The 12,400-nt window shown below is 33.1% G+C and overlaps 3 protein-coding genes across 3 annotated transcripts; all 3 read left to right on the top strand.

Moving 5' to 3' along the window:
* The first annotated feature begins 2,359 nt into the window (after positions 1-2,359).
* Positions 2,360-3,392, top strand: LOC148194201 (albumin-2-like). Its single transcript, XM_047313431.2, has one exon. It carries the CDS (start codon positions 2,443-2,445, stop codon positions 3,130-3,132), a length of 690 nt encoding a protein of 229 aa, XP_047169387.1. The 5' UTR covers positions 2,360-2,442; the 3' UTR covers positions 3,133-3,392.
* Positions 3,393-6,047: 2,655 nt separating this feature from the next.
* LOC124837939 (uncharacterized) lies at positions 6,048-7,720 on the top strand. Its single transcript, XM_047313430.2, has 2 exons — positions 6,048-6,646; positions 6,736-7,720. The coding sequence occupies exons 1-2, from the start codon at positions 6,048-6,050 to the stop codon at positions 7,718-7,720; spliced, it is 1,584 nt and encodes a 527-aa protein (XP_047169386.2).
* Positions 7,721-10,919: 3,199 nt separating this feature from the next.
* On the top strand, positions 10,920-11,948 carry LOC124837940 (albumin-2-like). Its single transcript, XM_047313432.2, has one exon. It carries the CDS (start codon positions 10,999-11,001, stop codon positions 11,686-11,688), a length of 690 nt encoding a protein of 229 aa, XP_047169388.2. The 5' UTR covers positions 10,920-10,998; the 3' UTR covers positions 11,689-11,948.
* The last annotated feature ends 452 nt before the right edge of the window (positions 11,949-12,400 follow it).

Genomic DNA, 12,400 nt, shown 5'->3' with positions numbered 1-12,400 from the left:
TTGGGGTGCTGAAAGAACAACACTTTCATAATTTACTAGATTTTATAATTATTGTCTATATTTTAAAAATCGGGAACGAGCAAAAATTACATATCCATAATTTACAAGATTTTAAACTCGTGCGAGTATTTATTTAAATTAAATTTTTAAATATTTCAATTTAAAAGTATATGTATAGATGTAAACTTAATAATAAAATATTCTATAACACATCAATTATAATTATAATTTTTTATTTATACTTATATAGAGATTACATTTTTCTTCCTTGCCTTTTAAATAACAATTATTTTAAAGTAAAATAATCATATTTTCATCCTTACCCTTATAATTAATCTTAATTTAATTATTTTATAAATAAATTAAAATAATTACTTGACCTTTTTATCTTTTTTAATAACTTTTTTTTCCATTTCAAATAATTATTCATACAAAATTATATTTAATAACAAAAAATTATACAAATGATTCATTTTTATAATTATTTTTAATAATAATAATTTTACAATTTAATAAATTTTTGTTAGAATAAAAGAAATAAAAACGCATGAGTCTAACATGTCCTTCCACTCGTAGTACAATAAAAAGAGTTAATTATCAACTTTCATTATACATTCAATACAATCACTTTATATTTACTTTTTAAGGATAATATAATCATTTAATTAAGTAAAAATTAATATAAATAAAGAAAAAAGAGATAAATGGTAGAAAAGTGAATGTGAGATAGATATAAAAAGTTATAAAAGGTAGAACATCCTCAGTATTAGTTCGTCTACCATGGTTGTTGTTATGCATAGCAGTTTTAACTACTACATTACAAAGTTGAAGAATAGTGTCAAAGTTAGACAATGAGTTTTGTAGTTTTGTTTTGTTTTTTTACGAGGTTCGATCTCAATCTAATCCCTTCCTCACATTTTAAAATTTCCATCTTTACCTTATTTTGTATTCATTTTCTATCACAGAATGTATTATTGCTGTTTCGGATGTAGATTAATAATTTTTACAAAATATGTATTCACGTTTTTTTAGACAATTCTATGTGTCTTTATCCAAAATCTTTCTTTGTTTGCGTTCCAAATTGTTCGGAATATCTATGCAAGTCACTTTGATACTCAAGTTATAATAATTAATTTGATCTAGTTAGAATGAAGTCTTAAATTCACAATAAACAAATCCACTTATCTTATTACTTTTGACCTTTATAAGTTTCGAAATGGACCTTAGATTAGTGAAATTCTAATCACGATCCAACCAGACCAAAAATTCACTAAATAATATTTAACCATAATCTTAATTTAATGTGGTGTTAAGTATGATTGATGCTAGAGAGCATCCGCTTGGTCTTCCATCCTTCTCGAACGCTCGATTGATGGGTTACTGACTTTGCCTGATATGTGAATTGTAGATTTTTTGACCGATCGAACTTTTCTGATACGGTCGATTTTATCGTGTGAGCGTCTAGTCATACAATACAATTACCAATTAAAACTAACATAGATAAAATAATAAAGACGTTTGTAAGATATACACATGTGAACTAGGAAATTGTTATATTATGTAAATAATATTTAAAGTAATTGCAGACCCCGTGCTTTACTCTTAGCGTTTTGATCGACGACTAATTATAATATAATTCAGCTGTAAAACGCATGGGACGTGAAATATACTATTGCATTGCAGTTGAACATTGGATATTTCTTTCAATAGTTTGATATATAATATTGTCACATCATTATTGAGTATAGGTGTACCAATTAGCAGTTTTAGGTTTATTTATGTCGGTCTTTTCTATAACTTTATATCTAACCATTCAAAGTTTCCAATTGACTGTAAAACACGGTTAATTTGAAATATATATAAATATGCAGTGGTAGATGAAAAGAACAACTACTCATCGTGTTTATGTGATGAGGCAAACAGTAAACTGTTTAAATAACACGGTAAAGTATTAATATATTGGAAGCTGAGATAAGAGTTCAGAAGACAAGAAGCTCGTAACAATTGTTTATGTAATGACAAAAGCACATGCACAATTTAGATAACATCTTCTTACGTGTTTCAATTTAGTGGCTTTTAAGGTTACGTGTTATCCCTCGCTTTAACATTATCCCCCTCAGAACGATTAAAAGCATAAAAAAATCTCAACACGTTTGCCATTTAATATTACAATAATAAAGTTAGATGAGGCCAACAGAAAGGACATGCAGCACCGATAACATTTACAAGGCTGGTTTGTTTTGACATGATAGATGATATTTGTCACGTGCTTTGCGTACAGCTAAGTGTATTGGTGGCAGTTTCCAATACTAAGTAAAGATTCTCACTCCAACAGTATAAATAGGTGCCATGGAGAGGAATGTAAGCATCCCGAAATCAAATCATATATCTCTCTTGCACTCTTTATATCTACCTTACTCTCTCTTCTTTGTGTTAAGAAACATGTCAAGCTCTCCTTACATCGATGCTGCATTTCGTTCATCAAAAGAATATCAAGTGTATTTCTTCGCCAAGAACAAGTATGTGCGGTTGCATTACACTCCCGGGCAAACAGAAGATAAGATTTTGACTAATCTGCGTTCGATTAGTAGTGGTTTTCCATCACTTGCAGGAACTCCATTTGCAGAAGCTGGAATAGACTGTTCCTTTGACACTGAAGCGAGTGAAGCATATGTGTTCTCCGGCAACCTCTGTGCCTACATAGACTATGCTCCAGGTACAACAAATGACAAGATACTTGCAGGTCCTACCACAATTGCTGAAATGTTTCCTGTGCTCAGAGACACGGTGTTTGCTGATGGCATAGACTCTGCATTTAGATCAACCAGAGGAAAAGAAGTTTACTTATTCAAGGGCAATAAGTATGTTCGCATAGCCTATGATTCGAAGCAGCTTGTTGGCAACATTCGCAACATCGGTGATGGCTTTCCTGTGCTGAAAGGTACCATCTTTGAAAGTGGAATTGATGCGTGTTTTGCTTCTCATAAGGAGCCTGAAGCTTACCTTTTCAAAGGAGACAAGTATGTGAGAATCAATTTCACCCCAGGTAAAACTGATGACACTCTTGTCGGTGATGTCAGGCCTATCCTTGATGGTTGGCCAGTTCTTCGAGGCATTTTGCCTGTGAGCTAAACTAGCCTTCACTCTCATGCATCAACCACCTTAGTCTCGTCACAATCGATAAGGCTTTCGCCTCGTCAGACTCAATAAGGCTTTCATTTCCCACTTTTGTTTTCTTTCTCTTTAATGTAACATTAGGATTGGAAGCATGTTTCCTTTCCTAATGTAACAAGTCTGAATGTTTGTATTTCCTTTCCTGTATGTGGATGTTTCTTTCCTATCGTCATGTAATCTGTGCACTTAATAAAAGTGGGTGGTTTAGTTTGATAGAATGATTGTTATAGATTTAGTTCAATCCGTAAAATTATTTATTTTATGACTTTATGGATAATTCTTATCAAAAGGTAAATATTCCTCTGATCTTTTCTACAAAAGGAAAGTCTCTGTAATCAAATTCTATATAACAGAATAAATAAACTACGTTTTGCAGGAGCAACAAACCATAATATTTCAAGGACTACAATTTATGAAAAAGGTATTTGTGATAAAATCATCAAATCTGAAAGATATATAAACTCTTTCTCTCAATGTGACCCAATTTGCATTCAAAATTTCAACTTAAAATAACTTCTTAAGTTTGAATACCTATTCATTTTTCTAAGCTAGGTTAAATAAAGAAATATAAATTAAATACATTATTTTAACGTGTGAACGTGAATGGAAAAGATAGATGTGATGAAATTTATGAATGTCAATATGAATAAAAAAGACGAATGGGAGAGATTTATACAGAAAGTGGAAAAGAAACTCTAGATTAATAATCTACGGTTCTTTTGTATTGTATTTATGATATGCAACGGTTTGAAATTTATTTTAAGGTTACGAGGTTACTATGTTAGTCTCTCTGATAAAAATATAAACAAGAAATTATAGATGGAAAATGAAGAAAGAGTGAGAAGAAAATACGAACGAAGAAGGAGGACCAGAAAGAAGGAGCAGATTCCAAGGGTTTTGAGAAGGTTGAGGAAAATGGCTGCTACAGAAGAACATCTCCATCAACCCTTCACCACCTTCACAGATTTTCTAGTTTCAATTTCAGAGGAAGCTATTCCGATTACACGACAACCTCAAACTTATATTTTCTCGTTCTTAATTCAAACGAAATACAAACGCAAAAAATTCTGATTACACGTTTATCCTTACACAGCCACGTATTACCCTCACACAACCACGTTGCAAACTTCAGTCCACCCTGTTAGCTGGCTCGTTAAAAAATTAACGCCGTTACCAAAAAGGACTTAATTGCACATTTTTTTCATAAGTCGGGAACACATTGAACTTCGAAAAAAACGTAGGACGTAATTGAATATTTGCCTCCTTTCGAGGGACCAAAAGAGGTATTAAACCAAAAAATATGATTCCTATTCATTGTGATAAATGGAACACGATTATTATTTTATCAGCAACAATAGACACGAATTCTTAACATTTTGCATTGTGTTAGACTTATTCTATTAAGGTCTAATATTAAACGTACTCCACTTCGACACAAATAAAAATATTTTTTTTATTAAAAAATTAAAAATAAATTCACATAATGTTTTTTTTCAGAAAAAAAAAACATTTTTTTTCTTCATGTTAGAGAATACTAAATAAACCTTAAGAAATTAACTTTTTATTTTTCTTGTAATAGAAAGTGATATATTAAGTTATAGATGATAACGACTAAAACAATTTACAATGTTTGTTTGGCATTTGGAAGGCAGAATCCTAATAATTATAAAGATAAATTTTTTTAATCATTTAAAAAGTTGATATATATATATATATATATATATATATATATATATATATATATATATATATATATATATATATATTGTGGTAACCTAAATCGTGGTAAGATGAAAAAATATATATAAACAGAAGTTTTTGAAGTTTTGGAGTTGTTATCGTTATTTATTCTAATAAATTTTGAAAAAACTATAATAAAGTGATCATATTCAATTAAGTTAACCACGTAAAGAATTTATTCAACAAAATCCTGTATCAACTTAAAATTTGAAAAGTAAAATAATCCAGTTATTTATAGGATCGAAGAGCTAAACACTAAATAGTTACCCTACTTTTTTGTAATATTGTTTATTAGAGGAATGTAACAATAAAATTCAGAATATTTACTCTGTAAAAATATTGTAGGAGGTGGTCTTCCTTGAGTTGGAATTCTTCGTTCGTTTGTTTGGTCACCAATTACGAGTCAGTCTGACATGTTAAATGTTGGGCGCCGATATCCCTTGCCAACTTCATCCCGTTACCAGTGCTTCATATTCTGCCTGGTTATCGAAACTTTGAAACAAACATTCAGATTTTGAAGATACGTCTAGATCTCCTTAGGATAGACTCTAAACATGGTTCTGATACTTAAGAAGTAAATTTTAAGACTAACTCAACCACACAAAATCAACTTATCACAAAAGAGACTTGTAAAGTAGGGTTTGAACCCATTATTATATATTATAATTTAGCCTTAATACAAAAATATTATTCTATCACAATTAATTTTTCTTATTTAATTCTGAATTATTTTCTTATTTATTGCATTCATAAATAAATATATGTAGTGAATTGTATAAATTTTCTTATGATACAGAATTCTGTAGTTACATGTAAATTAACATGTTTGCCGTTTATTGTAAGGTAAGTATACTGGTGGTCGTCCCTTTCAACTTGAGAATAATATGTAACAAAAAAAAAGTATGGCTAAGAGATCATGTAACACATTTTTCACAAGGTTTATGAATTAATAAGTGTGGTAATCGTAGTTTCCAATACTGAGTAAGGAAAGAAATAAGCGAAGGATGGAACTCCATGACAGTATAAATAGGTGCGTCGGAGAGGAAGGTAAGCATCCTCAAACCAAATCATATCTCTCTCTTCTACTCCATTTATCTACCTTATTAATCCTTTTGTTAAGTTTCTGAAGAAAAATGTCAATCCCTCCACCAAACGATCCATCCAGAGGATGTTCCTCGGAATTCTCACAGCCTCTAGGGCAACAAGATTTTGCTGAAGCTCGAAATTTGTTGGAGAATGTGAACCGAGTCAACGTTGTTCAAGGAAACTTGACAGGAGTTGAATACAGGACAGGTGACCTAGATCTTGATATCCGTTGGCCTGTGTATCGTTGGGACAGAAGGCCTTATCGAGAGATCTTTGCAAATGGGTTCCAAGCATGGCCACAGGGACAAACTCCCAACAACACTTACTATGATTTGCTTGACTTCATTGAACATGCAGGTGCCCCTCTTGATTCAAACAGGCCTCCAACTACAACACATGTCTTTGTCAGCACCACTCTCAACAATGCATGGCAACCAACCCCTTCCACCCAAGTCCTCCCACCAGGCTCTCAGATTCAATTTTATCGCTATGAAGTATATGCTCCCGGTGGCATTTGGGTTGCTGTCACCCTTGGGGACAGATACTCATACGTTTCTCAAGCTGAAGTTTGCTTTGTTGGAGGCATTGCTCCTCAGTACATTCGATCTTGTCTCATATTCACAGCAACACGTGAAGCCGGATCAAGGTTGCAATAATACATATGTCTCTTGGTATTTTTATAATCAAAAACTCATCTTATCCATCAGTAACAGTAATAACTATTATATTTTGCAGGTATCCCAGATTACGGAGAGAAACAAGATTGGTCATAAACAGGAATTTCAATCCAGAGTCCGCTCCTTACAATCAAGTAGTAATTTATATCCCTGTTTACTACTACAGAGATGAGGACGGTACAAACAGATACCTGCCGGAAGAAACTTATCCGCCTATGAGAGAGAAAAGACAGGCCTTGGAAGCTGATAACGATGCTGCTCTTGAGTGGTATACTACTAAAGTTGTAGAGGTACCAAGTTACATAGATTCTGCATTTCGTTCATCAAGACCAAATGAAGTTTATTTCTTCTTGAAAAATAAGTATGTGCGTGTGTATTACACTCCTGGAGACACAAACGATAAGATTCTCACTGATCTTCGTTTGATTTGTGATGGCTTTCCATCACTTGCTGATACGCCGTTTGGAGAATATGGATTAGACTGTGCCTTCGATACTGAAGCTAGCAAAGCATATATCTTCTCCACCAAACTTTGTGCCTACATTGACTATGCTCCAGGAACTACAAATGATAAGATACTCTCGGGTCCTATGACAATTGTAGCCATGTTTCCTGTCTTGAAAAACACTGTGTTTGAGAATGGTATAGACTCTGCATTTAGGTCAACTAAAGGCAAAGAAGTTTACTTATTCAAGAACAATAAGTATGGTCGCATAGCTTATGATTCAAAGCAGCTCATTGGCACCATTCGTAACATCACTGATGGATTTCCTGTTCTGAAAGGTACCATCTTTGAAAGTGGAATTGATGCATGTTTTGCTTCTCATAAGGAAGGTCAAGCTTATCTTTTCAAAGGAGAGAAGTATGTAAGGATCAATTTTACCCCAGGTGATACTCATGACACTCTTGTGGGTGATGTGAGGCCTATCCTTGATGGTTGGCCATGTCTTAAGGGTATTCTTCCTCGTGACAATAAAGGACTTGATGCTCATTCTCACTCTGATCATGAACAACCTTATCCTGATCAGCATGATGAGCTTTGATATAAAACAAACAGATGTCATAATATGATAAGAATAAGGATTCCATAGCCAATGTTTCCTTCCATTTCTTTCATAGTGTAAATTAGGATTTGAAGATGCTTGTTTGTAATAAGTGTGGATGTTTGTTTTCCGTTCTTGTATAAGAAGTGTGTTGTTTGGTGTAACAAAGGATTTCAAACCTTTTTCCCTTTGAAAAATTTATATATTATGGCAGTTATTTTTTAAATTCCAACAAATAACAAAATCAAATGCTTCTATTCATATTTTTCCTAGGTAATTAAAGAGAAAATATAAATTTAATATTTATATTAAATTTCCATCACACACACACACACACACACACACACATATATATATATATATATATATATATATATATATATATATATATATATATATATATATATATTATTAAGCACAAAAAAAGCTGTGCGACTAAAAATTGAAAATATCTTTCTTCTCTTCCTGACGACACCCTTGGTGCTTCTAATGTTTTCCTGTATTTCAAATAAAACCATTAAATCGTCTACCATGGTTGTTGTTATGCATGGCATGTTTAAGTGCTACAATACAAAGTTGAAGAAGAGTGTCACAGTTACTTTACCTTATACTTTATAAAGTATATATTACACTAATGGCATGTTGTTTTGAGTTCGACAATGAGTTTTGTAGTTTTGCTTTGTTTTTCGAGGAAGTTCGACCTCAATCTAATCCCTTCCTCACGTTTTAAAATTTCCATCTTTAACTCATTCTGATTTTTTTTATCACAGTATTTAAAAATATATCATTAACAATGAGAACTAACATATGGAATAAAATAATACAGACGTGTATACGATATACACATGTGAACTATGAAATTGTTATATTATGCAAATAATATTTAAAGTAATTGCCTACTCCATGTTGTACTCTTACTAAGCGTTTTGATCGAGGACAAATTATAAAATAATACCTAATGTGAAATTCATGGGACGTGAAAATATACTACTGCATTGCAGATGAACATTGGATATTTATTTCAATAGTTTGATATATAATATTGTTATGCAATAACTGATTCTATATTATTAATTAAACTATCATATCGTAGAAGCAATGGAGCACATTATTATTGTGTATAGGTGTACCAATTAGCAGTTTTAGGTTTATTTATGTCTCTCTGTTCTATAACTTTATAACCATTCAAAGTTGTTTCCAATTGAATGTAAAACACGGTTAATTTGTAATATATATAAATTATGTTGTGGTAGTATGAATAGAACGACAACTTATGGTGTTTATGTGATGAGGCAAACAGTAAACGGTTTAAATAATACGGTAAAGTATTAATATATTGAGATAAGAGTTCAGAAGACAAGAAGCTCGGTTTTTGCACCAAACTAGACAAATATGCCCTTTTTATTATCAAAAATGGGCAAATTTTGATCCAAAGTGAAGTCGTGGGGGGCCAAAACGACTTCAATTGAAGAAGTCGTGTCCCCCTGCACGACTTCACCCTGTTCATTTGACCAAGGTTGAAGTCGTGCACCCCCAACACAACTTTACTTTCTTTTAATTTTTAACTTTTATTAATCTGGTGCGATTCGGCAAAATTCTGCAGAAACGAGCGTACGTCCGAACAGTGCTCGACCAAATCGTGGTCGGCAAAATATAGGTGATGTAAATGGAGCGTACGTACAAATAGTGGTAGGCCAAGTGAGCGTTCGGTTTTGTATTCTCATGTAACGAGCGGTAGGATTCTTCCTTGAATAAAAGTTAGTAATATATTAGACGTTCGTCCTTAATTTAGTACTCTCATGAAGCAATCTCGAGCGATCGGTCTTGGTAGATTAATGATTGTGAGCGTTCGTCCTAATTTGGTAGTCTCGGCTGGTAAACTTGAGCGTTCGGTCTTAAATTGGTAGGTTTCAATCTTGAGCTTTCGGTCTTCGTGAAACAGTGATCGTAGGCGTTCGTCTTTAAATTGGTATTCTCAGAGAGTGATCTTTAGCGTTCGGTCTTGGTTCTGTATTAGTATTTTAGGCGTTCGGTCTTAAGTTGGTGTTCTTAGGCTTCAATCTTGAGCGTTCGGTTTTGGTGTAATAGTGATTATAAGCGTTCGTCCTAATTTGGTATTCTCGGATAATGATCCCGAGCGTGCGGTCAATCTTGAGTGTTCGGTTTCAATCTTGAGCGTTCAGTCTTTGTGACTTAGTGATTGTTTAATTGTGATTGTGAGCGTTCGGCCTTAAGATAGTATTCTTAGGTTTAAATCTTGAGCGTTCGGCCTTGGTGAATTGTGATGGTGAGCGTTCGGTCTTAAGTTGGTATTCTTAGACTTGGATATTGAGCGTTCGACCTTTAGTTGGTTTTAAATAAAAGTATAAAATTTATTTATTTAATAATATGAAAAAACTTTAATTATTAATTAAAGATGATTTTAATTATTTTAAATACATTTAAAATTATTTTTTAGAAATTATAAATGATTTTAATTACTAAAAGTTAAAAATTAAAATAAAGTAAAGTTGTGTTGGGGGTGCACGACTTCTCTTATTGAAGTCGTGAACCCCCCTACGATTTCAATTTTTTTTTATATTTTTTTATTAAAAACGGTATGGTAATCGATTACAACATGTGGTAATCGATTACCATACCCTAACGTCGTTTTTGGGGTGCACGACTTCAACTCTGGTCAAATAAACAGGGTGAAGTCGTGCAGGGAGGGCACGACTTCTTCAATTGAAGTCGTTTGCGTCCCCATAACTTCCCCATTTTCGTAATTTTGATTAAATTTGCCTTTCGTAATTTTGGTTAAATTTGCTTAGTTTGGTAAAAAACCCAAGAAGCTCATAACATTTGTTTATGTAATGACAAAAGCACATGCACAATTTAGATAACATCTTCTTACGTGTTTCAATTTAGTGGCTTTTAAGGTTACGTGTTACCCCTAGCTTTAACATTATCCCCCTTAGAACGATTAAAAGCATAAAAGAATCTCAACACGTTTGCCATTTAATATTACAATAATAAAGTTAGATGAAGCCAACAGAAAGGACATGCACCACCGATTACATTTAATAGGCTGGTTTGTTTTGACATGATATATGATATTTGTCACGTGCTTTGCGTACAACTCAGTGTATTCGTGGCAGTTTCCAATACTAAGTAAAGATTCTCACTCCAACAGTATAAATAAGTGGCATGGAGAGGAATGTAAGCATCCCGAAATCAAATCATATATCTCTCTTGCACTCTTTATATCTACCTTAGTCCCTCTTCTTGTGTTAAGAAAAATGTCAAACCCTCCTTACATCGATGATGCATTTCGTTCATCAAGAGAATATGAAGTGTATTTCTTCGCCAAGAACAAGTATATGAGGTTGCATTACACTCCCGGGAAAACAGATGATAAGATTTTGACTAATCTGCGTTTGATTAGTAGTGGTTTTCCATCACTTGCAGGAACACCATTTGCAGAACCTGGAATAGACTGTTCCTTTGACACTGAAGGGAGTGAAGCATATGTGTTCTCTGGCAACAACTGTGCCTACATAGACTATGCTCCAGGTACAACAAATGACAAGATACTTGCAGGTCCTACCACAATTGCTGAAATGTTTCCTGTGCTCAGAGACACGGTGTTTGCTGATGGCATAGACTCTGCATTTAGATCAACCAGAGGAAAAGAAGTTTACTTATTCAAGGGCAATAAGTATGTTCGCATAGCCTATGATTCGAAGCAGCTTGTTGGCAACATTCGCAACATCGGTGATGGCTTTCCTGTGCTGAAAGGTACCATCTTTGAAAGTGGAATTGATGCGTGTTTTGCTTCTCATAAGGAGCCTGAAGCTTACCTTTTCAAAGGAGACAAGTATGTGAGAATCAATTTCACCCCAGGTAAAACTGATGACACTCTTGTCGGTGATGTCAGGCCTATCCTTGATGGTTGGCCAGTTCTTCGAGGCATTTTGCCTGTGAGCTAAACTAGCCTTCACTCTCATGCATCAACCACCTTAGCCTCGTCACAATCAATAAGGCTTTCGCCTCGTCACACTCAATAAGGCTTTCATTTCCAACTTTTGTTTTCTTTGTCTTTAATGTAACATTAGGATTGGAAGCATGTTTCCTTTCCTGATGTAACAAGTCTGAATGTTTGTCTTTCCTTTCCTGTACCTGCATGTTTCTTTCCTATCGTCATGTCATTTGTGCACTTAATAAAACTGGGTGGTTTAGTTCAATAGAATGATTTTTAATCAGTAAAATTATTGTTAACGACTTTATGGATAATTCTTATGAAAACGTAATTTTATTAAAAATGTCTCTAAAAAGGAAACTCTGTAATCACAATCTATAACAGCCCATGATCTTTAGATGTCTTGAAAGTCAGAATAAATAAACTAGTTTTTGGAGGAACAAGCGATACTTTTTAAGGACTAAAAGTTATGAAAGGTATTTGTGATAAAATCATAAATTATGAAAGATAACCTCTCTTTCTCAATATGTGACACAATTTGCATTCCAAGTTTCAACTTAAAATCACTTATTAAAATACCTATTCTATTTTTTAAGCTAGGTGATGAAATTTATAAATGTGAATCTGAATAAAAAAAATGAATGTGAGGAGACTTATTAAAAATGAAAATTGTATAAGAAGATTTGTTATCTTTAAATATGAAACTCTAGATTAATAATATA

The sequence above is a fragment of the Vigna umbellata genome, chromosome 8, assembly GCF_029865625.1.
Source record: "Vigna umbellata cultivar VRB3 chromosome 8, Vumbellata_1.0, whole genome shotgun sequence".
Lineage (NCBI taxonomy): Eukaryota > Viridiplantae > Streptophyta > Magnoliopsida > Fabales > Fabaceae > Vigna > Vigna umbellata.
Note: the sequence above shows the minus strand (reverse complement) of the source record. Positions and strands in the feature narration are given on the sequence as shown.

What these genes read in the sequence shown, in the direction of transcription:
- LOC148194201 (XM_047313431.2), top strand. Translation starts at nt 2,443, where the DNA reads ATGTCAAGCTCTCCTTACATCGATGCTGCATTTCGTTCATCAAAAGAA.
- LOC124837939 (XM_047313430.2), top strand. Translation starts at nt 6,048, where the DNA reads ATGTCAATCCCTCCACCAAACGATCCATCCAGAGGATGTTCCTCGGAA. An exon ending in ACACGTGAAGCCGGATCAAG is followed by an intron (nt 6,647 to 6,735) that starts GTTGCAATAATA and finishes TATATTTTGCAG; the next exon opens with GTATCCCAGATTACGGAGAG.
- LOC124837940 (XM_047313432.2), top strand. Translation starts at nt 10,999, where the DNA reads ATGTCAAACCCTCCTTACATCGATGATGCATTTCGTTCATCAAGAGAA.